Genomic DNA, 27857 nt, shown 5'->3' with positions numbered 1-27857 from the left:
GTTATTAATGCATATTTAACACATAAGCATACAACACGTTCTAATTATGAGTTAGAAACAATGAGAACAAAAATAGGTGCCAGGTCGTCGGCCTCCGGAGGACGGTAAGAATTGGGAAGTCTTTTAATAAATGAATTTCTAATTTGACCCCAACTAATGCAGAAGAGGTGAAAGCAATGCGATATGAAGGAAAGCTGAATATTTTTTATTACAAGTATTTATTGTAAAAAAATGCTATGTATACTGGTAAATGAGAAGGACTTGATCGGAATAATCAAATTGTGCGGATGGAAATGCTAATGCACCAAACGTTTCCTAATCATAATGTTTCCTAATTCAAGATATTTGGGTGGATTCCCTTGTAAATGATTGACCTATTGCACCAAGTAACACACCATTTACACCAACTCCATAGATTATCCCTAATGATCAAACGTAAGACTTACAAAAATGTGTTGCCTTTCGGGCGGGAGGCGAATCTGCTTGCCTTTGATGTAACAAATGTAAAACCCAGTAAACTGGGGCGTTGACACTATTGTGAATAATTCAGTGACTGTTAAAACAAATCTCTGCTATTGCTACCATGACCTACAACTATTTTTTTTTAAAATGTATTTATTTATCATATTATACAATCAACAAAATCAACTTTTAATACACCATGTATCTAAATCTAAAATGTATCAAAGAATGTTTAAAATTCAGCTAAAAATAAGACATAATTTCCATATTTTACAGCACTTTAAAATTCACCTTAAAATAAGACATGGGGCCTCATTACACGGATGGCGCTAAGGGATTGCCGGCACCAGTAAGGGCACCGGTGCCGGTAATCCCTTAGCGCCATACTACGAGGTCCCTCAGTGGGTCCCGTCCTTAACGTGTGGCCAGACCACACGTTAAGGAAGGGACCCGCTGAGGGACTTCAGGGCAAATAATGGTACCGCTAGTAGCGGTACCGTTATTTGCTCCTTCCCAATTCCCATTGAGCCCTATGGGGGCTCAAATGGGAATGGGGAAGGGCCTTGGTGACTGGGGAATTACTGCCCCGCCAACCTTGGAATGGGGCAGTAATTCCCCCATTCACCAAGGCGGAATCGGTAAAATACCGGCGGCAAACATGGCGCTAATAGCGCCGTGGTTACCGCCGTCCATGTAATGAGGCCCATGGTCTTTACATTTTACAGCAATTCAAAGAGAGCACTAATATATGTCTAATACAAGAGAACACTTATGTATGAGACCATCACAGTGATCTCATGACAAGATGTCCATTATAGTCACAATTTTCCTCCATAAAGCAGTAAGGAAGATAATACACCCTTCATGGTTTCCATTCATGCACATAGACGACAGGGCAACTCCCGACCCCGACGATGTCCCCTCTATACCAGCTGATCATAGAGCTAATCACTGTAATTCTAAAAGAGCAGGACATGAGGACAATAGATGTGTAGCCTTTCTCCACACAAACAATATTGTCTGGTGGCCTTGATAACTACAACCATGCTCCCACTATCTCTAAGGTCTTGACCGACTGCACCAAGTGACAAACCATTTACACCAACCATATAGATTATCCCTGATGATCAAACAAAACACTGACAACGTGTTGCCTTTCGGAATGGAGGCAAATCTGCTTGCCTTTCATATAACAAATGTAAAACCCAGTAAACTGGGGCGTTGACACTATTGTGAATAATACAGTGACTGTTAAATACAGTTCTGCTATTAGCCCCCAGGACCTGGAACTATTTGAAATGGTAACCGTTTACTTTTCTTATGGGATCTGAACCTTTGGATGAATTGCCTAGAAAACATAGATACTGTTCAATTAACGGATCCACAATTAACTTAAGTACTCCATTAATTATGAAATTATTCAATTCATAAAATGGGGCACTTTGGAGATGTATGTATTGATTAAACTGGATAATGTTGTTCCTGTCGCGTTCAGCAATCATTTTATTAGACTTTCTGGTATTTCTAAATCCAATTTTCCTGAGTGTGAAAGGCCAAGTCAGCAAGACCCTGTTCTGGAAATAAGATTAAGCCGCTCCCTCCCCATTTTAAAGATCAGCCTTTAAACCTCCCTCTACCCAATTTAGGAGAATGATGTCTGGTGCTTATTGATAAGTAGCAAACTTTGTTGTGCCATTTGCGAGTCTCAGGTCCCACTTTAAATTGCAAAAAAAAATAAGCACACATCATTATGGATCACGCATTAACTTTAATTAATTCAAGATTACGTCTGGAGGAAGGACAATCATTGGAGGAAAATAATCCTCTGCAGAGGCTTTAGCAGTCACAAAGAAAGCCATATCGAAATATCTACTTTTGAAGCAAAGAGGACTTTTTTGCAAGCTCAGATTTCTCAGCCAGAAAATATCTATTCTGGAAAGAAATGAAAGTAAACATATCTAGAAGATGTGAAATTAGGAAAAGCAATAAAATACTGTAGTCTTTTATAAAATTGTAGAGACATTTTTACCCCACCGCATTCGACAATGGGTACATTTTATGCAATCGATTCATGGGGATCAATGTATATCCCATGATCGCGGACGCTGGCAATGGAAGACAATCCGCCTGGATTAAAACTCGGGACCTGGGCAATGGAAGACAATCCTCCTGGATTAATAATCGGCTGCTTTGGTTTACATTTGCCATTTTCCTTCTCCTTGGCTTTACATTTGATTACTTTTCTTCTTCCGTTGCTCTTTTCATTGGCCGATCGTTTCACATAAGCGCGCTGAGGGGTAAAAACACAAAAGACACAAGCGGGTGAGTTGCCGGGTAGACCATGCAGAAACAAGTATCAGATCTTCAGATGTGTAAATTTGTACATTTGCATGAAGCGACAACACACATAAGGCCACCGACCCCATTGATGTATACAATTCTACTTAGTCACTGGCTTTACCCTGGCTGTCCCCCAAATTTCACTGTCACTCATTTTGTATGTCCCGCGGATCGTTCGATAAGTTTTCAAGGCAGACATGTAATGATTGTCTTACACCTTTTAAAGAAAAATATGCGGGAAGTTCGTTTGATTTGGGACAGAGCGAGAACACGGAATGGACAAACCGTGTCTCGCATGCATCCCTCTGCTCCACCTTAATACAAGACAATAGTTAAAAGTCAGCATGCATTTTCAAATGTGCGTTAAACCACTGGATTCCTATGGAATCCGAATGAAGTTCACACCTGATCACAGCAGGGAGATTCCATGTGAATCCATTGTCAGTTGCGGGAGACATTCACACTTTTCCTCAAACATAGTGGGAAAGTAAAGATGTAAGGGCAATTTCGCCTGTGTTGTACACTGTAGTTTACTACTCTGTGGTGGAAAAGTTGAAAAGTGGCCCGAGGGGAACTTTTGCAGAGAAGTACAAAAGAGCGTGGCCCACTCCAGTGCAAGTTCCACTTTCTTAAAATGAAAATGTTCCCAACTGCCGCTTGAAAGTCATTGCCTTTTTATAAATGGTTTCTTTTCTTCCAACCAGCCTTACAGATAAAGCGTCTTCACTCGTAGCCTCTGCATTTCACCTTTTCCTTCTTGTCAAGGTCACAGAGGCCAATTCCGATCAGTATTTTGGTGTGGCCTGGAGAAGGATCACACGTAGGCAGGAAGTTATGTTAGTGCTTGTTTATTCACTGGCTCACACAGCTCTGGCTTTACCTCATTAAGTACAACACCCTCTTAAAGCTTATCAACTATATACATATGCAGTCTCTGCTGGCTGCACCTGCATGCCTGTTAATGGAGTGTGCCCATGATAAGGGAGGCTGAAAGAGGAGCGTTGGGCTGCCTTCTTTCTCCTGGCTCGCCACGCTCATAATGTCAGAAGCGGGAAGCCCGCTTCACATCTCGCGTTGGCTTCTCGTGAGATTTTGCCCGGCACTTCCATGAAGTCCTTTACTCTACATATTTATCCCTTTAAGTCATTTTATTGCCTCTGCAACTTAGACACACTCCTTTCTGGATGAGCCCTCTGTGGGTTTCCTCCACTTGAGTTGACAAGCGTAGGACCCTCTTACTGTGAGTTTGTAGTCACTAGACAGTGATTGGCCAACTGTCCTGTGCAAAAGGGTGCCCTTTTATATACTTCCAGAAATACAGCTCTGTTACGGAAATCACCATGCTCACTGTTTGGTTTGGTCACAGCATGCTAGATGAGGAGACAATAGCTTCATTGGGGACAGGCCCAAACCCTGTATTGTGCCCGATTTTACATCTCCCGGTACCTCCAGTGGGACTTCAACGCAAGTCCCCATAATCGATTACCACAAATAGTTCCACTCTGTGGATTGCATAAAACTCTAGACTCTAGATGAAACAGTTGGCCCTGCTTTATCAGGGTCTGCAGGAAATATATTTTAAATGGAAGAACAAGTGGTAACTAATCAATAAATAACGGTTTTGATTATTTCATAGTTTAATGCAAATGTGTTTTCTGTGTGTTGTGAACTCCACTCCTGGTTTGTCTAAGCCTGCGCACACCTTTCTCTGAGGCTGATTTGTGAGTGGCCCCTTGTCACATCCTTGCATTTCCCATAGCCCTTCCTATGACATTGAATCTGGCTCCTGTTATTTTTAGTTTGCCCTGTTTTAGAGACTGGCGAGGGTGGCTGGCGGGGTAGAGTGGCTAGGAGCTTCTCAAAATGTACCACACTAACCATTGGTTTACAGACAGAGGCAAATCACAAGGGCTATAAGTTTACCAGGTCCAATACCTAGCAATGCTAAAAAAAAGCAGCACAGTTTGGATCCTTACTCTGTCCCTAATTTCAGTCAAGGTGGCAGCAAAGAGCTCCTTCTGCTCACGTTGTCTGTTCACCTGCACTCGCATAGACCTTTATGTGTATTAATTTTCTGCAGCTGACCGGATATGTAGTCTTCTTCCAAATTGATCTCTATTGACCCAGGAAAACCTTCCAAATTGATATCTATTGACCGAGGAAAACCTAGGCTGGAGACACAAGTTTCTCTACTTTACCACACAATGTGATCCTCCCCAAATCGCTGTGACATGTTTTCATTAGCTGATAAAATTGGGGTCTCCTAAAAGTTAATATATTTAGTATGCACTGTACAAAAGTCTCAATTACGTGTATTTTCTGTTAGGTCCCTTATGGCAACACGTGTGAGTGATGTTTCTTTAACAGAAAAGCAAATTATTGGGAGGGTGGTGCTTGCCACTTGGATCTCCATGAGGTAAAATAAATAGCCGAATGATACGTTGTATGCCGAAACAAGGAAAATAAGGCTCTACCAAATGCATAATGCATGTATTTGAGCCTGAGGACTGGCACTGAGGTTATATGGAGGTTATATGGAGATGGAGAACTTGTAACAAGGAGACCTGGTTTCTGTAGTATGCAGGACCAAAGGATGGACAGCTAGGACGCAGGAACTAGGCAGGGAAAACGTGAGTATAAAACCGGAATGCACTTTATTAGTTACAGGTCAAAGATAGAAGTTAACAGGAGAGCAGTCTCTAACATGCTTCCATGTCCAGCTCCATCCTGACGTCCCTCCTCCAACCGACAAAACCCAGAACCCTCAGACATCTCACATTCCACATTATATCACACATTCCAGGGACATCTCACAGCACTACCACAAGAACATGCAGGATCGAACAGTTTACAATTACAGCTTTTCGGCAGGGTATTAGTACAGTAGACTAAAGTCTCAAATTAGATTTGATCTTGAAGAAACACACAGTCCTCAATAAAACCAAGGTATATGCGTTCTTTGTCGACCTCCAGACTGCCTTTGTTAGCGTCCCGAGACGCCAATTGTGGCAGGCCCTGACCAAATATAATTTGTCTCCCCACTTCTTGGCTATTATCTGGAAAATTACGCAACAGTACAATGGGGCTTTGGTGGGGAGCAAACTCAACCCTACAATGTCCAGAGAGGAGTGAGACAGGGATGTGTCCTGGCCTCACTCCTCTTTATCCTCTATATAAACAGGGTAATTGAGGAGGTGATTGAGTGTTGGCAGGACCCTCCCAGGATGGGTAATGACAAATTGCCAGTACTGTTTTTTGCAGATGAGGCCATGATACTGGCAACAATACCAGTAGGCCTGAAACAAACCTTGGCCCGCTTCATTAATAAATGCTTGGAGCATTTATTGGGGTATCTGGTCATTGTGTCAAATCCAAAGCATTGACAGACCATACATACCATTGAAAAAAATGCATCGAAAAATCCCCATCAAATGCATTTTTTTCAATGGCAAAGGGTTTAGTTTCTTAAAAATGTGTTTTAATGTTTGAAAAAAGAGGGGCTGGGGGACCCCAATTTAAAAATAAAAATGTAAAAATGCATTCCATGTTTTTTTTTTTAGATGCTTTTTTTGTCAATGGTATGGTTGTCGATGGTTTGGCTGTCGATGGAATCACTAGGAACCATTTCTTGGAGCTGAATAAATCAAAAACCAAAACAATGGTCTCCAGGCATAGTATATCAATGCATTCCAAATTGAATATTGAGGTAGATGGCACTAAACTTGAACAAGTAACAACGTATGACTGCCTAGGAACCAGATTCTCTGAAAAAAAGTCTTTGGACTGCACAACCAACCAAAGCCACTGTGTCCCGAACAGCTGTGGAATTAGGAGATTCTCAGCAAGCCATGGTAGTGGTGCAGTCACGCCAGCACTGCAGATCTACACAACTCAAGCCATTCCGTCTGCTCCCTACGGTCCTGTGATCTGGGGGTACATGCAAGCACAGGCATTAGGGCCCGTCAAAGTAAGTTCATGAAGTCCCTTCTAATGCTGCCAATGGGTATTCCAGCTGCCACTCTCCACCTACAGTGTGACCTATGACCTGTAGAGGACCTTATCATTCTGAGACCACTCCTATATTGGGTAAGAATATGGTCCACCACTGGTTTGTTTAGTTATAGAGAGGTGCTAAAATACATACCTGCTCTGGAGGAGGGTTGTTCGCTACCATGATTCATCCATGTGAAGCATTGGCTCTAAATTGATCCTGGCAGCCCTATGGGATTCACCTCTTGATATGACCAATGAAGGCAAAGAGAAAGTGAAAAGAGCCAGGATCACTGAAGCCTCAGGACAATTTTTAGTAGAAGCTTGTTTAAAGCTTAGATGAGGGCCGGCCTACCTGAAAATTAAAAAGGACTTCGGCTTTGAGAACTATTTAGATGCAATCTAGCCATGCCTCACTCTTGCCTTGTGTTGTGAATTCAGAACTAACAGTCTGAGAATCTACAATTATACAAAAAATTGGCCTGGATATTACGGTACATCCTGCCCGGTCTGCGGAGCCCAAGTAAAAATCATTGAACACTTTTTGATGCTTTGTATAGCTTACAAAGACCTCAGTGGTAGGTATTTGTTACCCTTATTTAGATTGGCGAATATTTGACGGGTAGTTGACGCAAAGAATTATTAAAAGAACTCTTGTTGCTAAATGTATACATCGAGCAAGGTAATGGTAATAGTAACAATGGCTGAAGAGGCTCCAGTTGGCCAAAGTAAACTCAATGTGATTAGCTCCAATTCGCACGGTGACTTTGTACAAATTAAACTGGCACAATGAAATTTGGTGTTTATTTAAGTGCTAGCAACTTCCAGTACTAGTGGGAAATTGTATGACTGTTTGTAACCATGATGTACTAAATGAATTGATTGGAACATGTAGATGTTTTAAACACGTTTTATCTGTTTTACATTTTATTGTGATGATGCTTTGATAGTTAAAGCCGAATAAAGCTGATGATGATGGAAAGTAATGTCACAAATTTCTACCAAATGCATAATGCATATATATTTGAGTGCAACGACTGGCACTGGCGTTATATGGGTTGTAGAACTTGTAACAAGGAGACCTGGATTCCAATGACAGCTTTTCCAGAGTGCCAAATGTCTCTGATCCTGGGCATTTCCTGTTTCCCCCTTTGTGCCTCAGTTCACTTCTCAGGCAACGTTGGGGGTGCATAGAGCAGTGACTGCTATAAAACAAAGTGTGGGGGGGAAGGGTGCGGGTGCTGGGAGCTCTAGTCTGTCATTGTTGCCATCTCTGGCCGCACCCCCCTTGGACAAAGGGTGTGAGGCCCCTCGAGAGGGTGAAGCCCGCAGGGGCAAAGGGCACGTGTGTTTGCGCCTGCTGTGAGCTGGGAACTCCAGTCTGTCGTTGCTGCTGTCTCTGTGAATCCCCCCCTCCTCCCCTTGGACAAAAGCTGTGCGGCCCTCCCCTGCGATGCCCTTCCCCCCTCCCCCCTCCGCGAAGCCTGGGGGGGAAAGGGCATCAGTGTTTGCTCGGCCTGCTGCATGTTCGCGTCCTGTGGATTAACGCGACACCTGAGATTCCTGTCTCTTTATATGTGTGACTGCTTGCCGGCAGGAGAAGTTCCAGCGCAAGGGTTATCTGTGGAATCGTACGATAATGTCGCCACAATTGTGGCGACATCACTAAAACTGCGCCTGCGCAGGATACAAAAATCCTGACCCCCATTACTGTGCCCAAGCTGAGCGTGAGTTGCACGGGTGTCCCCCACTCTCCTTGGATGCAGTGACGGGGGTTGCAGGGATAAGATTCTTAAAAAATAAAAAAAAGGTCCCTGCCACGTCAGCACCGCAGCACGTTAAGTAGTATAGGTCTCAATAATGGGATGGATGCAAGTACTAATCCGACATCCATACCAGCGGGCAACAAGGTATTGCCTAAAACAGATTTAAATAACCATACCCATAGCAGGAACATCCATCACCGTGCCCTCCTGGCGCTGCCACCTCTGCAGCCTCCAAGCCCCAAGGTAGTTAAGGTACCTGGGGCAAGCACAATCCTTGGCAAGGCAATGACTAGGTTGGGTCACGTCGTTTGTATGCCAACTGCCAGTAACAGTAGGCCCACCGTGTTTTTGACAGGGGGGTAACTTTATCTTCACAAGGTTCCCAAATTGGCCACAAACTACCACAAACCTATGGAAGCACTCCTGTACAAGTGAATTCACTGGATTCGGGGGGGGGGGGGGGGTGAGGTGCGGTTTATTTGTCGCACAGGAGCCTTCCACCCCACAGCACTTTGAAGCCATACAAAGGCAGAAGCGCTATACACATTTCAAATAACATAACATAACATATGTAACCACAGCCCTTTTTAGGTGAAATGTGGTCACCTAATTTTCAGAATATGATTGCAAGAATGTCATTGGGTAAAGGCATTCTTTATTTCCCATATCAATGAGCGGACAGATTCTAAGTAAAACCCTATGTATAAAAACATGGACTCTTTAAAGTTAACTTTGTTAGTTACTGCTAATTCAGGAGATTTGTAATCTGGTGATTTCTAATCAACAGGATTCAGCTCTATGGATGATCATCCATTCTGATTCCTTCACTATTAAAGATATAGCTTTGCACATATTAACATTATATGGCATCTTGCTGAATGTTATTGAGAGTGGGCCAAGTTAGCGATTGTGTGTTTTTCTCCCCTAGCGGTTCCAGACAGGCTATGGATCTCAATGATTCCCCTCTTTGACTGATTATCTACTCTAATCAGTACTCAAATTTAACGTAGGGTGCTGATCTTTCTCTTGGGTGATCCACCAGCTTCCAGATCTTGCCAGTTTGTAAAAAATTACACACACATAAGCTGATGCACCCTGAAGATATTCTTATCTATTACCCTTTTTTTAACAGATGTTAAATAAATTAGTTTGATCATTTCGAATTCGTATGTAAAGAAAGTAAAGGCTATGAATCTTTTGGAATAGGAAGGAAAGCTGGAATGCAAAAATATGGAATCATTGTGATAAAAGTAATTTATTTTAAAAAATGTCCTCTATGATGTTGGAGAAGCCAGGGTCACACAACAATTTTCGGTGACGGTAAACACAAGTGATTTATTCATTGGCTTGCAAGTCAAGGAAACAGCATCCTGCGTCTGAACGGAGCCCAACTAACTGACCTATCCCCTCCTCCAGACACTATTCCCTTAGAGGTCACGGGTCATCTGCCCAGGGAAGACTCGAGAACATTACGGTTAAGACTTCTGGCACACTCATCCCACCTGCTGCCAAAACAATGCCCTCAGTCATTACACCCTATAGCCAGTTTTTACTGTACATGGCCGGATGTGGCATAAAATGCTGCCGTTCTGATCAAGGGGGCCCGGACGATGGGCACAAAGCTCTTCCTCCGGGAACACTTCCAGTCTCGCCTCCTCAGCTGGTGGGACTTGGTCCTCCACCCCTTGATGAAATCTGGTTTCAATCAACGACCCTTTATCCCATCCATTTCCTGCTGGATCTTGCCACTTAACGCAGGTCTGTGACTTTGCTCCAGTAACTCCGACTGGACTGGAGCCTGTACATTTCCATCTTACTGCGCATGTGTAACAAGTTCATAGTTGGATAAGCAATGTCTTCAGTCAACATAGGGAGGGATGGCTTAAGAAAAGTCTGCTACAAATGAAAAGTAAGGGGTATGTGAGATGTGATGTCATGGGGTGGGGCGTATTAACCTCCAATCATATAGGTTTCAAGTGGTCGTCATAAAAGAGAAAGAAAATCCCTCCCCTCATCTTGTCCTCTGTTATGTATTTATTTACTCAAACAACATGCTTCCCAACACCAATAACTGAGATTGGAAGAATGAATCCAAATAATGAAAGGACGATGTTGGAAATGGTAATGTACCCAGTGTTTCGTTACAAGAAAACTTTGTCAATTACCATGTACATTCCTGACATTTTATAGCAAACAGTTAACACCAACCATATGTATTTTCACCCAGGCTCAAACAAAAGCTATATGGGTTGTCTCCAATCTGGTGGGAGGCTGTTATGCTTGCCTTTGCCACACATAATGTACAGACCAGTGCCCAGGGGAGTGATCTCCGACACCCTAGTGGTTACCTTTATTGGGAATAATTTGATGAATGTAAATATAAGTCCCTGTATCTGAGATTTAGAAGGCATTGCTAATTCTCTGCATCAAACTCTCCCTTTTAAAAACACATTGTTCTCAGTGGTCTGCACATATTTCCCTCTGACTGTTAAACTAACTGATCACTACTGACTCCTGATCTCTGTTCGTTTTCAAGTGAAATAACTCACACGAAGCAACATTGCCCCTTTAGCCAGACACAATCATTCTTGCCCCATGGATTACGCCATTCATTAGACTTATCGAGATTTCTGAACTCACATTTCCCAAGTGTGAACGGCCAGAGCCAGTGGGACCCTGCCATTGAAACATGCTTAAAGTGCTCTCTCCATGATTTAGACTTCAACTCAACCTTCACCTGCGGAACGAGAGCCATGGGTGGTGCTTTTGACAAGTATCAAACTGCTTTATGTGCAATTTGTAAAACCATGGACTCATTTTAGGTTATCACAACCAATATATACAAATCTCAACGCTTTACTCCTCAATTTAAATTATTGAAGCTGACCTCTGATGGAAGGAAAAACACTAGAGGAAAAGGCCATCTCCAGAGGCTTTCAACAGTTATAACGAACATCATTGAACGTTATAAAATATCTATTTTTGAATCCAAGAGTGCCTTTTTGCAACGAAGGCAGAACATTATTCTGGCAAACTCTTTCAGGTTGTCTGGTCGTGTTTAAATCCTTTCTGTTGGCATTGTGACGCTCTTAATCTTTTTTTATAACCAAAATAAAGGCACTCATCTTGACATTATGCCTAAACCCTAAGCCTTCGAAAAAGTGGGAAAACGCACACCACTCTTCTACTTTTGATTTCCATCTTGTGACATTTTGCCACTTTTGTCCTCACTGCGACCTACATGCCGCCTGGGGGGTTCACTTCCAGCACATGTGCAAAAAGGCTGAAACCATTATCAATTTTACAGTGAATTCCATGAATCAATATTTGCTTGACGAGTTAATTATGAAGTCATTTAAAGAGTCAGCGATCACTGAGCTCTGCTCAATATCCTCACATGAGCCGCTTATTTTGAAGAACTAGCGATATATTGCACGCCTCCTTGGCTCTAAAAAAAATGGAAAATGTGCAACTTCGCAATTTTTGGATTAGATCAAGAGCAATGATCTTTTGAATCGCTTTTCATTCGGTTTCTTCAAAAGTCAAGGTACGGAAACTGCTGCGTGACTGACTAGGATGACATTTTGTCAGATTCAGATGAGGTATCCACGTCCTTACTTGTATGCTAGATCTCTCGGAGGCACTCGACACTGTGGAACGTGCTACTTTGCTGATTCTCTCGACTACCTCAGCAAATCTACCTTCCCAGGCTTCTCACTGGTTCCTGACTGTTCTGAATAGAAGAGTAGAATGGGTCAGGCTGGACCATGTCGCTCTGAGCCCGTACCTTTCGAATGTGGGGTCCCTCAGAGTTCAACCTTACCTCCCTTACTGTGAGTCAAATCTGTTTGTTTCGGGTTTAACATAATCCATAAAACATCACAATTAAAAGAAACGAATCATACAGTAAAAACCACAAAGCACAAAAAACAACACCAACACACCGAATAAAAACACACTAAAAACCACTATTACACTTATCGTCCATGTGAGAACCTGTCCAAAAAGGAGCTAAACAACAGAGCAGAAAGTAATCCTCTACATTTCTAGGCAATATGTAAATAACAAGCAAGTCTAAAGGTAGTCTTCTTAACATCTTGGCGGGACAGCAGCAACATAAACAAAGGTTTCTATTATCTTAAACCACATCCGCTTAGAAATTCCAATAAGTATTGTTTCCGGACATCATCACACAGAGGACAAAAAAGTACAAAATGTGTTTCATTTATACCACGAAGGCAGCGAACATTGTTTGCATACCAGGCGCCCAACCATTTACAGTCGTCACTTCAACAGGTATAATGTTTAGCTTGGCCTTAGTCAAAAGTATTGCGTGGTAAAAATGTATGACCAAGGTAAGGTATCTTGCTGCCCCAACGGCAGCGGAAAGACAAAGATAGTGTCTAAGCGACAATTTCAGAGAATTCTTATGTTCCCTATTGTTTCCCTGCAGGGCCATGAACTTCTGTATTACCATCTCCTTTGAAACTTCAGCAATATTTTCAGGATCATAAAAGCACTGTCCCAAACCCACCATTCTCAATGATGTTTTGATAAATGGCAGCCACCCAATTTTAGAGCAACTTCCTAAGCAAAGCAGATGTCCTACAAGTATTTTAGTTAGATTTTCCTCTTTTCTTATCCACAAAGAAGACCAAAAAAGGATATACTTCAATGAGAGAGTGTCTGTAAGATAAACTTGCCCCATTTCCAAATGGGTGGAGTATGTAGAAGTGGAGGGGTTGGCCACTCGAAAGACGAGAGAGGAATACATTTTCCTCACAGTGCAGCCCTTCAAAATGACCAATGCGCCAAAGTTCGCTACCATAGGGCCCCACAGCCACACCAATTCCCCTATAAACTGCTAGCATGTAGTCTACCGAACATTGTTTCAGCGTTTTTGCGAATCTTGAGAGACCACCAGTGACTTGCTCCATCTTCGGCCTCTGTTTGGTTATGGCATCACTCCATACGAGCCGTTGATTAAAGGTTATCCCCAAATAGTCAACATTTTGGCAGTTCATCAACCTATGACCATTTAGGAATATTCTCGGGGAACACTGGAGTTTGTTTGAGGAACACATAACATACCTTTTCAGAACATTAACCTTAAATCCCTGCTCAATCACATACTCATAACCCTCAACCAAGGCTGGTGAAGATGTCTGGGTTTGTGCCCTAAGTGCTGCATTGTCTGCGTCGCTTAGCACGGGCAGCCTTCTGCCCCCGCAACATGGTACATCAATGACTAAGCCCTCTAAATGAGATGGGAGAGGGTTAATTAAGAGGTGAAACATCAGGGGTGCCCCACCCCAATAGTTTTGCTTAATTCTTTCCCATTTCCATAGCAGACGTTAACCCAGGAATCGATGCAAGCAGCGGACCAGGGATGCCCAACTTACGAAGAGTCTTCCGGAGAAGGCACCTGTTCACGTGGTCAAAGGCTGAGCGCAAGTAATTAAAGGCCGACTGCACAGTGCTTAGCAAGAGCCAGATATAAATGAATACACTGATTCACGGTGCCCTTCCCTAAAAGCCAACAGATTATTGGGCAGGTATTATGTCTGTCGCCCATTCCGTCAATCTTTTCATAGGGATACCTGCAAATAACTTGGATGTTCCAATAATGGTGAATTGAAGGGAGTTGTTGCCTTTTTTAGGCAATTGGCACAATAATGGCAGTTTATTTTTGCAGCACACATAACCCGCAGGTATCTAGGCGCTAATATCATTGTGGGAGGCCATGTTATTTATAACACTCTTGTTTTTTTTCTTCCAAGAGTGGGTCTGGGATTCGAACCTGTGTTTGCTTAGCATGGTCTGGCTTGTAAGCCCTGCACGTTGCCACAGAGCTATCCTCCTGTCCAGTTGTCCAGTTGTCCAGTTCTCTGGGCTGTAGTTTGTGGACAGAATCACATTGAATACTTGGGCCAGAAAAGAAGCCCACAGTTCGATATAAAACCAAAATAGCTAATTCGGCTAATTTGGCATTGCATGAGCCCCAGGTGCCTTAAGCGGTCTCTGCCGACCCTGTAACCAATCCCAGATCCCTGGCTTTAAAAGGATCCAAGATTGCAGAGCCTGAGGATATGGGGGTTGTACTTTTACTACCCTGTGGATCAATATTAGCACCCGGGCTGTAAAGCGTGCCAAAATACTCAGTCCAGTCTAGCTCAAGCAACTTAGATCTAGCTTTAACTTACTAGCAGAAGTGCATTCCCCAGAGGTAGTCCAGCTATTTCATTGGTAGCATAGCACAGCGGCAACGTGCTCGCCTTCGAAGCAAGACAACACGAAGCAACACAGGTTCGATTCCCGGGTCCGCCCTTAGGATATCTCTGGGTATTAAGCGCGTTATAATTCTTTTAACAGCGCCTCGAAGCCCGCGGGCTGTGTGAGAGCTTTAAAAATGGCTGCCGGAGGAGCGAAAGCAACCCTAATTGCATTTCAAATGATGCCATAATCTGTTAGTGCAACATATCATCAGTTAATGGTATTAACATTGCATTGCATGATATTTTGTTTCCCATGCATGACGGGGTAAGTAGAGGGAAGTAGCTACACCCGTCTGATGGATTTGAAATGGAGGACCTCTCTTGAATCCACAAGGCCTACGGAGGATGGGACACAGTTATCCGCGGTTAGGAAACAACAAGGGCGGTAATAAGGTTGGGCTGCGGACTGACTGCTTATCTGCATCAGAGTCACCACACGTGGAGATATACGCCAGCATCTGGGTGATGTATTTAGCGTATATGCAGCAATGTTGCTCAGCTGTTGGCACTTGAGAAATATAACACAATCCAAAGAGAGACCTCTTTGGGGAGGATAGGGGGGTGGGAGGGGTGTATCTATCTGACTCCACAGATTAAGAATCGTGGTGCCCCACAAAAAGCCGTGTTTTCTGGAAAGAAATGAATGTACGCCTATCTAAAAGATGTAGAATGAGGGAAAACAAAACAATACTGCAAGTCTAGAGAGATAGAAGCACTTCACTTGTGTATACACAATAAATAAATAACTAAAATACATACTGTACTCCATCCACCATTCTCTACAAAGCACTGTGCAATGGGTACAGCTCTTGCAAACCGTTGTCTTTTCAGGCAATCCATTACCTTTTCAGGCAATCCACTTTTCATTGGCTGAAGATCGGGGACCACGGCGATGCTGGAAAATCCGCCGGTGTTAAAATCCAGCCGCTTTGGTTTGCATTTGCCTTCGGCTTTGTCTTTCGCTTTGCATTTGCTTCCTTGCTTGCCTCCATTGGTGTTTGGTGATCGTTTCACACGATTGTGCTGTGAAATAGAAAAAGCAGGTGAGCTGCGGACGAGACAGTGCAAATACAGACTTCAGATGCTTAGATGTGCGTGACGGGACCGCATAAGAAAGGCCAATGGTCTCGTTGACTCTGAAATGTTACTTAGTGGCCAGCTTTATTCTGGCTGTCCCTTCAAATATGCTGTCACTCATTTTTTTCCACGGATCGTTAAGTAAGGGGTTAATGTAAGCTTATATGTGTTACCCTGGTACTAGCGCATTGTTTAACGATCTGTGGGATTTTCGCTTTGCTTTGTAGTAGAGTTAAGATACTAAACTGACAAATCGTGTCCTGCGCCCCTCTTCCACCTCAAAACAAGACATGTGTTACTACCAATGTGATGCGATTGTATTCCTATGTAAGCCACCTTTATTTTACACCTGGTAAAACAGGAGGTATCCGGAGCAATCCTTTAGAATGCCCCCTGCAATCGTTAATTGCGTGAGGCATTTACACTTTTCCCACAAACGAGGTGGAAACGTAAGATGTTAAGGGAGTTCACTTTTGTTTTACACTTTACTTCACCACTACCTGGTGTAAAAGTTAGAAACTGCATGGAGGAGTCCTTTTTCGCGCTTGCAAATCTCTGGGTGCCATGTTCGGTGGGAAGTGGATCGAAAGAAGTGGTGGTATAAGTGTTTGCCAGCACTTTTACTGATCGCCTCATGTTCTGTCCTTCCTCATGCAGAGGTGGAGCCTGGCAAACATACCATGAGTACCTCCATTTTCCTGCATTGACAGACACCTGAGACTTCCTTACCATGAGCAAGGAATTTGGCGGTAATGCTGTAAATTCCAGTGGAATCCCCCTGGCGGTACCACCTGTTAAAAGGGAATTCATTGTAAATGCCTCCCGCAATCTTCACATGAGGCATTTATATTTTTAATTCATAGAGCAATTTTGCCTGTGTTTTATTCTTTGCATTTTCACTACGTGCTGGAAAAGTTATAAATCACAGGGCCAAATATTTTTACGCTTACCTGCAAAGGGAAATGGTCCATCCTGTCCAATTTACTTTGTAATTGAACATGACCCCCGTTGGCTTTTTTCATTTGTGTCTTTGCTTCCCACCACTTTTTTCAGGTACTGCCTCTACACCCGAAACATCTGGATTTCGCCTTTTCCATCTTGCCAAGTTCCCAGAGACCCATCCCGAGCAGTGACTTTCCCTTTGGGCCCTGTTATGGTCTCTACAACACAAACTCCTTTCAGGATGATCCCTCTGGGGGTGTCCTTCACTTGCAGTGGAACAAAGGACCCTGAAACTGTGATGCGGAAGTCAATGGACAGTGATTGGCCAAGGCTGTCTAGGCCTGCCCCTCCATGATCAACGTAGGGCGACCAGCCACTCTTCTTTATCCGTCAACAATGTTCATTTTCTCGCAGAAATACTCACAGCGCTCTTAGGGAAGTTAACATACAGCAAGTGACTTTGCTCACTATGGTGACGGAAAGCTAGGTGGGAAGACAATAGCTTCACTGGGGGACAGTAGCAAACATTGCTTTTTGCCGGATTGTATTCCTCCTTCTACCGCCAGTAGATCTTCAACTCAAGACCCTAAATTCGATTACCTCAAATAGTTCCACTGTGCAGACTACAGTGAACTCTAGACACCGGATGAAACACCTGCCAACTTTCCTTTCCGCCATACATTGTCAGGCTCAGCAGAGATTATCTTCCAAAATGGAAAACAGGAACTGTTTGGCCTGACAGTGGTCTCGGGGAGACGCCAGGTCTTTAAGAAGGCCAGGACCAGTATCCAGCAAAGTGGCAAAAAGCCCAACAAGCTCGTCCCTTACTCGGTCCTTAATTTCAGTCTGGTTCAGCCCTGGAAGTGGGAGCACAGAGTTCCTCTGTTCACCCTTCTACTGTTCCTTGATCTGCTCCCAGTGTCAGCCAGCACTGGCGCAGGCATTTATATCTTTATTTTTCAGTAGCTGTCTGGAGATGTAGTCTACTTCCAAATTGAAATCTATTGACCCAGCTAAACCTAGGCTGGAGCCTAGGTTTCACCACTTGCCCAAATTATGGTATTTTCGGCAACACACTGTGCTTTCTTTCCATTAGCTGCTAAAATTGCTTTCCCCGGCAAGTGATTCTATTTATTGTGCACTACACAAAAGTGTCCATTATGCATGGCTTAATAGGTAACACCCAATTAGATTGATAAAGATTAACGGTATGGCCGTTTTGATCTAATTGGGTGTTGCCGTTTTGGTCGACTGCAAAAATACTGAACCCAAGGAGCGGAGGCTGCAGGGGTGTCTCCCATCCCCCATGTTCGGTATTTGAGGGGTTTGGGGGTGCATCCTTACGATTGGCTGCAGTGGACAAAAATTGCTCAGGCCCCCATTTTTAATGAACCGTCAAAACAGGGGCCCGAGCAGTTTCAATGCGGGCAGTCCACCCGCGAACAAAACGTTCGTGGCCAGACAACTGTTTTTCCGGCTTAATAGACTACATGCTTGTTTTGTATTTAATCCAAATGCCCTATTATAGAGACCAGTGGATGGGTTGCATTTTCTGTTAGGCCACTCAAGCAAATGATAGATTGGAACATTTTAGAGGTAGGAGGTTATCTGCCACCTAGATGCCCAAGACAAAACAAACATTATCGAATGATATGCTGCATACTGTCCTCAGGTTAAAGAAGAAAGGTGATAGCAATCCTTTCTACCCAATACATAATGTGCATATGTGTGTGGCAGGGCTGGCTTTGGGGTCGGATGGATTTGTAGAATTTGGATCACTGATACCCGAGTTTCAATCCCAGCTTTTGCACAATGCCAACATTCTGTAATTCTGAGCAAATCACCTTTTCTCTCTTTGTGTCTCACCCCACCTATCTGGTAACATTGGGAGAGCATAGAGCAGTGACTACTATAAAACAAAGTGCTATACAAAAACTAAGAACGCAGAGCCATTCTATTTTACTGTAAGTGTTTCGGTGCGGTTCAGCTTGCAGCAGAGAACACTGCTCACATCTCCTCATTTACTTGTTGGTTTCCATATAAGGACCAAGATTGTAATCAGAACATTGGGGGTATTGAATGTGCGTAGACATTGGATCCAAACCATGACCATCTTGTATGGTTGGGTCATTGATGTTGCAACATGTAACACAATTCTGAATAATTCTACTAAGGGCCAAATCTCTCATTTTGTAGGACATTCCCAATTTGCGATTCCTTATGGAACCTCACCATTTTTGTTAACCCACTCTGATTCATGTCTCCAGCGTGTATCTCTGCTCTTCGAAAAATCAAACCCTTCATCCTGCCATAGGACTTCCAGATCGTAGTGCAGGCCCGTGGGGTCTTGCACATTTATGGGGGAAATGCTCTCCTGACAGAGCTTTTAGCTGATAACTTGACTCCTTTAATAGCAGTCTACCATGCTGGAGCACGTCTTATTACAGGTGCACAGAAACCCGATCCTAGGTAAACTACATTGTCTTCCTCTACACGCCAGGATACTGTTCAAGACTGCATGTATCATCCACAAAGCAGTCACGAGTAGCACACCAGCGTACCTGGCGACTAAGCTCCACATACCTGGTGGCACACTCTCCTCAGGCAGCAAATCGACCAACCAGCTTAAATCACAACTGACCCGCAAAGGGAGGACCCAAAAAAAATCCAGGCCCAAACTCTAACTACCCATAATCTGTACAGTGCTCCGCTGCTCTCGAGCTAGGCCCGCGCTGTAAACAATGAAATAAAATTAAATTAAAAATATGCTCTGCACCTGCGGTTGAAAGTTAATTTTCCATGCTTTTAAAGTTAACTACATTGCTTTACTCTTATAACGCGTATTCCTTCAAGAAAAGTTGTATTCTATTTGCACATCGTTTGTATTGATGTAAATGTTTTCTCCAATGGAGGCATTGTGAAGTAAGGTATGCCACACAGACACTTGTGATGGATTATAAGAAGGTTTTTATTCAGAAAAGGTACACAAGTTGTGGGTAATCAAGCCCACAGCTTCACCGTCCTCCTCGCTCTCTCTTCTCCCCACTCCAACTGAATATAACCCCACATTCTCTCTCAACTCCCTTCTATATTGGAACATCGAACACATTCAACTGTATACATGTTTTGCCCAACTGAATATACCCCACATTCTCTCTCAACTCCCTTCTATATTGGAACATCGAACACATTCAACTGTATACATGTTTTGCCCAACTGAATATACCCCACATTCTCTCTCAACTCCCTTCTATATTGGAACATCGAACACATTCAACTGTATACATGTTTTTCTACATCTTCCACAGCAATAGAACTGTGCCATAAGTAAACATTCCAAGTCATTTAGTACTATAGAACACATTGGGCCTGATTCTCAAACATTTCCACTGGAATAAATCAGAGATCCCCGAGAGGATTTCTGATTTGCACCTACTACATGATACCTTTTTCACAAATACTAAAATGTGGGCAAATCTGGCGATCTCTATTCCATCTCCGAGATGCTAACATGCACATGCAATTCTCCAAGATTTGCTCAAGAGCATCTCTGAGGTACTTCAGACAGCTCCAGATCTGCTACAGTTTTAAACTTTGTGAATCAGTCGTGAGGTAGCAGGAGCAAATCGGAGATGGGCACAGGCATCTCTGATTTGCTCCAATTCCCATCTATGGGAATTGGGCCCATTATCTAGATTTCAGCCTGCTTACTTCGAAGAAAAGAAGGATCTGGGCTGTGAAAGTCACTGGAAAAGAGGATATTTCCCTGAGTTGGTAGCTCAAGGGCTAACCACTCACCTTTTTCTAGTTTAAACACTGGCATGGCTGGCTGAGCCCTTTGTTCTTCAAAGGTCACTATATAAGGTACCATTTAATTGGATACTAATCACACTGATTTGAAGTGTGAAGTGATATATACAAATCTAGTAAAGCTACTATTTTTATTTTAGAAGCACTCAGGTTTCAAGCCATCTTTGCCCACTGTGCTTGAACAGGGTATTCCTGCCCAGTACAAAGAGAAAAAATTGGTTGATTCCAGTAAAAGTGACGACCATTATCTGTACCTCCCAACTATTTGAGTTTCCAAAACAAATGATGTCAGATCTTTTTGGAGAGTGACTCTATTAAAGTCAATGAAAACGGATCATTTTGGGCTGGGTGATGGTTTGCAGAGATAGAAATGCCATTGCAGTCTGTGGGATGCCCCTTGCTTGTTGTGTTGGGGAGGAGTGAACTAACCTGTAGGAATACACCTCAGCATAATTAAATACTCTTGGGTGAGGAGGGCGTGGCCCGCTTGAGTGGACGTGTTCTGAGAGATCTCCCGCGGATCCGACATTGATCCTGGGACATGTACGTGCTTTACCAGTGCTGCACGTGCCTGCCGCACACCTAAGGAAACATGAACATTTGGAATACAAATGGAGCGTACTAAGGGCCTGATTTGTCGCGGAACGGGCATGGAACAGACGTCGGAAGAATTGGGATGCCTCTGTATTGGGCTAATCAAAATGGCGGATGGCACAAAAAGGGCCATATAATATGGCCGCCGCATCGGGGGGAGAGGTGGCAGACCAGGCGAAGCTGAGACCGTGCCCGTCGTGTCCTGGAGGGACGGGTGGAGCTCGACGTGCACGCCAGTAGGGGAGGACCTTTGCTGGTGGGAAAGGTCCCTGCCGAGTCAGGATGTTAGCACTGGAGCCCACGAGGAGTGTTGCAGTGTGAGGTTGTGGATAGCACTGTCGGTGGGACGCGGTGCGAAGCGAAGGTGGATCACCCCTGGCCTACGGCGGTGTTTGTGCGTGGGACGACGGAGAGATCACAGTTCCGTGTCTGACGCTGGCCACTTGGCAGTGTCGTTGCTGATTGGACGGGGGCCCCCCCTAGGCGTAGTGGCCCTGAGATGCGTGGACGCAGTGGGTGATGCCGGCTTTTGGGGAGGCTCTGGCTGGCGCGCTGCGGGTGGTGACGTTTGCCCTGTGCCGCCACGGCAGCGGACGCACAGGCAGTGAGGAAAGCTGGGACCGGCTACGGAGGATTGCGCAGTGTTTGGTGACGCCGCTGGGGAGCCTGTAGATGCTCGGCGGTTGGGGCCCTGTTCGGCAGCGAGGGGCCCAAGGAGGTGGGCACTGTGCTTGGTAAAGGGAGCGCAGCTGGTCCCCCACAGACAGCCGCAAGTGGGGCAGCACAAGCGCCCGCAGCTGTGAATCTAACTGGAGAAAAAGAGCCCGAAACACCGCTGCACACATGGCTATGGAACTGTATTTTTTTGGATTGCTCCGGCTGGGTGGGGGACATACGGGCCACAGCCCATAGACACAAACAGGCCACACTGGGGCCTGTGACACTGCGTGCCGGACGTCTGGATGGGGCCAATGGTTTGGCCTCCAGCGCCTGGTGACATTGATGGCCATAACACAGTGATGAGGCCCCCACATTTTACGCCACAGTAGACACGCACACAAATAGAGCCGCTGGGATGGCGCTCCAGCTTTGAGTGATCAGAATAGCCCGTATTACCACGTGAGACGACACGGCCCGCCTCAGGTGCTGGACTGGGGGCTCGTGGGTACCTATAACCCAGTTTGTCCGTAAAACGAGACCACCATTGGGCGAGAAGCGACAGTATCCTGTGGGGTCTTGGAGTGGCGCATGGTGGGCCAGAAAAAAGCCAGGGTGGGCTCTGCAGGCACGTCCGAAGGCCCGGACCAACTGGGCTGGAGCTCAGGGTTTGAGAGGTCTGAATAAACTTACATTATTACGTGGGAGGACACAGCCCACTCCTGGAGCAAACAAGCATTTTTAGGACACTCCTTACGCGGCCCGGCTGGGCCCTGATGCCAATTACAGACTAACCTCACTGAGGCCAGTAGCCACAAGCGGTGGGGCTCGCCTACACATTACTGGCACGACACAATGACCAAAAAACCTCTAAGAACAAAGGGCAAGCAACCCACGCTTGACGAATACGCCAGAACATCACCGGGTGCAGAAGGAGCCATGAGTAAGGACAAAACTCCCGTTGGGGGCGCAGTCACTATGGGCGCGAACCAGGAGATCCTTGCTGCGATTGCTGACCTGAAAGTGGCCTGGGAGACCAAACTGGGACTGGCTATGACCGAATTGAAAGCGGCACTAAAGCTCAAAGTTGAGGCGGTACAGGAGGAGGTGAATCTTCTCCGGCAAGATGTCAGGTCACTGGCAGAACGCACAGGGAACTTAGAAAAAGAGGTGGCCCCGAACACAGCGGACTGTGCAACTCATAAGTCAGAACTTCACGCCCTAGTACAACGTGTGGGTAACCTGGAAAGTAGGGTGGAGGAGGCGGAAGGACGCGCCCGGAGAAATAACATCCGCATTGTTGGTTTGCCGGAGGGAGCTGAGGGACCCAACCCTACGGAGTTCATTGAGTCTATGCTGCTGCAGGAGATAACCGGAGGAGTGTTGACCCGGGGGTTTGCGGTATAAAGGGCGCATAAGGCCCTGATGAGAAGGCTGCTGCCGGGAACCCCTCCTAGGCCAGTGATCGCCAAGATCCTGAACTACCAAGACCGAGAAAAAATCCTTGAACACTTTCAGAAGGGCGGAACAATACAAAGGGGGTCGGCAAACATAACTGCATACCCAGATTACACCCTGCGGGTACAGCGTAGTCACATGAACTTTGGGACTGTGAAGAGAAGATTGCGTGAAGCAGGCCACAAGTATATGCTGCTCTATCCAGCAAAGCTGAAGGTGTTCCACAAGAACAGAACCTTGTTTTTCGAAACCCCAGAAGACGCCATGGGGTGGCTGGACACGCAGAGCTGCCCCCAAGAGTCGGACATCCAGACTGGAGAAGGAGAAGGAGAAGATAAGTAATATGTGTCTGTGGCACCAAGGGTGTCGCAGCCTAAGACAATGGGACTTGATTATAGTATAAGACGTAGCCTACGGGCGTGCATGGCAAAGGATATAAGTGTGTATGATCCGTTGGCACAGAGATATTTGATAATAGCGCAGAAGCCTACAGAGCCATCCCTCATACCCCCATAAGGAGAAGCTTAGTTAGGTCACCGGTAGCTCGGTGACACCCTGCCGGGTTCCTGCCCACAGCATTTCGAGGCAGGACCAAACGCGGGGTCGCCTGAGATCCAGGGATGGAGCTGGGCATTTGTTGTTTGGAGGGAAGGGGTTGTGTGTTGGGGTTTGTTGTTGGGAAACGGGGGCAGGGGGAGTTTGTTGAGAGAGGGTAGGGAACAAGCCAAATTGAGAGTTATATTTGGCAGGATGGGACGCTGAGAGGGGAGGTGGGATATTGTACAAATGGCGTTGGGTTGCCTTAGGGTGGTCACCTGGAACGTGAGGGGCCTCAATAGCTACTTGAAACGTAATAAAGTTATGATGTACCTAAGAAGGATGAGGATTGACATAGCATTATTACAGGAGACCCACCTTACTAGGGAGAAACTGGAGGTGGTCAAGAGAAAGTGGAGGGGGAGCATTGCGGGTGCCACATACTCAGCTTACGCAAGAGGAGTAATCACATGGGTAGCACCTCACGTACCATTTCAATTGCTTCAGTCTACGGGGGACACGGAAGACAGAATGATAGTAGTGCGGGGGATGTTGGAAAACCGGGAAGTGAGCATTATAAATTTGTACGCCCCTAACCAAGATACAGCGGCTTATTTTAGGACTCTATATGGTAAAATTAGGCCCCTATTAGGTGGCACGATCATATGGGGAGGGGACTTTTACTGTACACGGAATCCTAAGATGGACAAATCAGATGATAAATTAGACAAACCCACCCCGGCTGCAAAGGTGTTACAGGCCCTGCTGAGAGATTTTGAATTCGTAGATGTCTGGAGGCAGTTGCACCCAGCAGACAGGCAGTATTCACACTATGCGGCACCAAATAACCTGCACACGAGGCTGGATTATGTGTTTGCTGCTTCCGAGTTGGTAGGCGAAATGAGGGGCGTGGAATATAAGGCCAGAGTGCTTTCGGACCACTCCCCGCTGGCCCTGGAGTGGTGACACCAACCCCCTAGAGCGCGAATCCCGACGTGGAAACTCAGAGCTGAGGCCCTGCAGGACTCGGGATTCTGGGAGGATCTGAGGGAGGCGATCACTGAGTACTTCGATGTTAATACTGGAAGTGTTCAATCTATGGGAACCATGTGAGAGGCATTTAAAGTTGTAGTGCGGGGTGTAGCCATATCAAAATCCAGAGGGCTCCAGGGGGGCATAGAACGAGAGTTGCAGGAAACGGAGAGGGAGTTGGAAGACATAATGCGCAGGGGGGCACCTCTCGGGAGGATGGGGTCAGTATGCGACTGCTACAACAAGCCAGCAGTGAGCACTGGGACAGATTATGTAAATTAAGCTACAAGTGATATGTTGAGAGGCAGCATGCGGGGGGGAGACAGGCCTGGCTATATAAAAGTGAAACATCGCAGCTGGTGATCAGGGAAATTAGAGGGGAGGGAGGCCAGATCCTGGATACCCAAGAGGGAGTAAATGAAGAGTTCCTTAGATACTATAAACATCTTTATGAGGACGCAGGTGAATAAAGGGACCAAGAAATCCAGGAAACGCTAGGAGACATAGGCTTGCCCACCTTAGACGATCTAGAACGGGCAGACCTGGATGCCCCAATCACCTCAGAAGAACTAGAGTATGATTCAGCACCTGCCCACATGTAAAGCTCTGGGGTCAGATGGGCTCCCTTGCGAATTCTATAAAACCTATAAACAAGAGTTGCTTCCCCCGCTGCTGGCCATGCTTAACGAGGCGTTTGAGCACGGTAAGTTGCCAGAGTCCCTACGGGAGGCAGTGATCATCCCGCTTTTAAAACCAGGTAAGCCTAGCACAGACTGCGGGTCATATAGACCCCTATCGATGCTCAACCAGGACAGCAAAATTCTCACGGCAGTGCTAGCAAACAGGCTTAAGTGTGTCATCGGCAGACTGATACACCCCGACCAAAAGGGCTACGTCCCTGGCAGGAATATAACCGATTATCATAGGAGACTGCACCACATTATTGATCAAACAGAGAGGGACCCGGGTGAACTGGCAATCGTTTCGCTGGATTCGGTCAAGGCTTTCGACTCAGTGAGATGGCCCTGGCTGCTAGCGACTTTAAGAGAATATGGAATGGGGCTGGGGTATCTAAGGTGGGTCAAAATGTTATACAGTTCCCCAATGGCAAGGGTCAAAACGGGCGCCACTATCTCAGATAAATGGCAATTTAGCAGGGGCACTAGACAGGGCTGGCCCTGGTCACCTATGCTGTATGTTGTAGCGTTGGAGCCATTGGCAGTCTGTCTTAGACAACAATATGGGGAGATAGGGATCCACACTGCGGGTGGTTCGCATCTTATATCATTATATGCCGATGATATACTCTTGTATCTGCGCTTCCCAGAGGAAAACCTACAATACATCCTGGAGGTGATGGAACGATACGCTGCCCTCTCGGGCATAGCGGTAAACCCCAAGATATCCAGCATGTTCCCCCTGGGGAGACATAGATGTGCCCTACCAAGGAGCCTACTGGTATTGCCAATACCCTGGCGAACCGAGACGTTCCGATATCTTGGAATTGACATATACCACACTACAGGAGAAGAACACAAACACAACACGGAGAAGGCAGTTGAAAGCATTAAAAATAGCATGGGATTTTGGTCCAGACTACCCCTGGCCATGATGGGGAGAGCCGCTCTGATTAACATAGTAGTCCTGCCCAGACCGTTACTTTTTTTGTAAATATCCCGTATGTAATCCCTAGGCGCTTCTTCGCCAGTCTCCACAGCCTGTGCACGGGTTTTATATGGCATAACTCCAGGAACAGGATGGCCCTCTGGAAATTACAGAATTCGTGTGACAGGGGAGGTATAAACCTGCCGAATTTTGAGTTATATTATTTGGCGGGACAGCTACAATATGTGGCCAGTTGGTTGTCCGAAGAAGAAACAGCTGAAACCAGGCTGTTGTGTATGGATCCTGCTCCCTACTTCCTTATAGAGACAGTGTGGTTATCTAAAACAAAGGTGCTAGGAATGGAGAGGCTGTTGGTGCTTGGCTGGGAAGTGTGGCACAGGGCATCGCAGATTGTGGGATATCCAGCTCCGTTCTCCATACAGGTGCCGCTGGTAGCGCTATGCAGAGAGGACCCCCAAATGATAAAAAGGGGTCCGTAGATACTGGGAACCGATGGGCCTGGCTACGGTGGGAGATATATGGCAGGAGGGGGAGGCACTGGAATTCCAGAAGCTAATAGAGGACACCGGGGTGCATAAAGGTCAACACATTACCTATTCCAGAATCGCTAAAAGAGTGCAAGAAAGGTGGCCGGCGGCAGTGCTTGCAGAACAACCTGATGCCACCATTGAGACGATGTATGACATCTCGGAGGGTGGGCATGAGATATCCCGCATATATGAGCTACTGGGGACCAAGGTGGGGAAGGAATTGCTCCAACTGCGGCGAGTTTGGGAAGAAGAGGTGGGAGAACTCATGTCGGATGGGCTATGGGGTAGAGCCAAAAGGTATCATAAGAAGGTGTCCTGGAACGCGAGGCTCCAGCAGATTCAACTATATGTTACACATAGAGCATACTTGACCCCCACTAAGATTGCCAGGTTTGGTGGCCAGTTGATACAGAGATGCACTAGGTGCGGGGAGGAGGAAGCTGGGCTGCTACACATGTTCTGGGCTTGCCAGGAGGTGGGAAGATTTTGGACAGAACTGAAGATACGCCTGGCAGGAAAAGGTATTACGCTGGAGGTGGAGTCAGCTTGGGCATGCATGCTTGGGGGCTTTGCCAGATCACGTAATCTGAGGCACATTAGTAAGATGAAGGACCTGGCCTACATCCTGGCCAAATGGAGAATTGCAATGTGCTGGAAGGCAGCCCAGGATAGAGAAGTGGTGGGCTGACCTCATGAAGTGGGCAGAAGTGGAAACGACTGCTTGGTTCGAATCGGTCAGCAGGGGGGGAGGAGGAGGTGGG

At 45.6% G+C, this 27857-nt stretch overlaps 1 protein-coding gene across 1 annotated transcript in view; it reads right to left on the bottom strand.

The window, feature by feature from the left end:
• Positions 1 to 2210: 2210 nt before the first annotated feature.
• LOC138569273 (cathelicidin-related peptide Oh-Cath-like) overlaps positions 2211 to 27857 on the bottom strand; it is a 94323-nt gene continuing 68676 nt past the window's right edge. The window contains exons 4-5 of the mRNA XM_069647110.1: positions 15677 to 15856; positions 2211 to 2752 (exon numbers count right to left, since the gene is read on the bottom strand). Of these exons, the coding sequence (XP_069503211.1) occupies positions 2519 to 2752; positions 15677 to 15856 (414 nt within the window). The 3' untranslated portion in view covers positions 2211 to 2518. The remainder of the gene's footprint in view (positions 2753 to 15676; positions 15857 to 27857) is intronic.

Source organism: Ambystoma mexicanum, chromosome 2q, assembly GCF_040938575.1.
Source record: "Ambystoma mexicanum isolate Mex_15411 chromosome 2q, UKY_AmexF1_1, whole genome shotgun sequence".
NCBI classification, from domain to species: Eukaryota; Metazoa; Chordata; class Amphibia; order Caudata; family Ambystomatidae; genus Ambystoma; species Ambystoma mexicanum.
The sequence above is the reverse complement of the archived record's forward strand: the minus strand, read 5'-3'. Positions and strand labels throughout refer to the sequence as shown.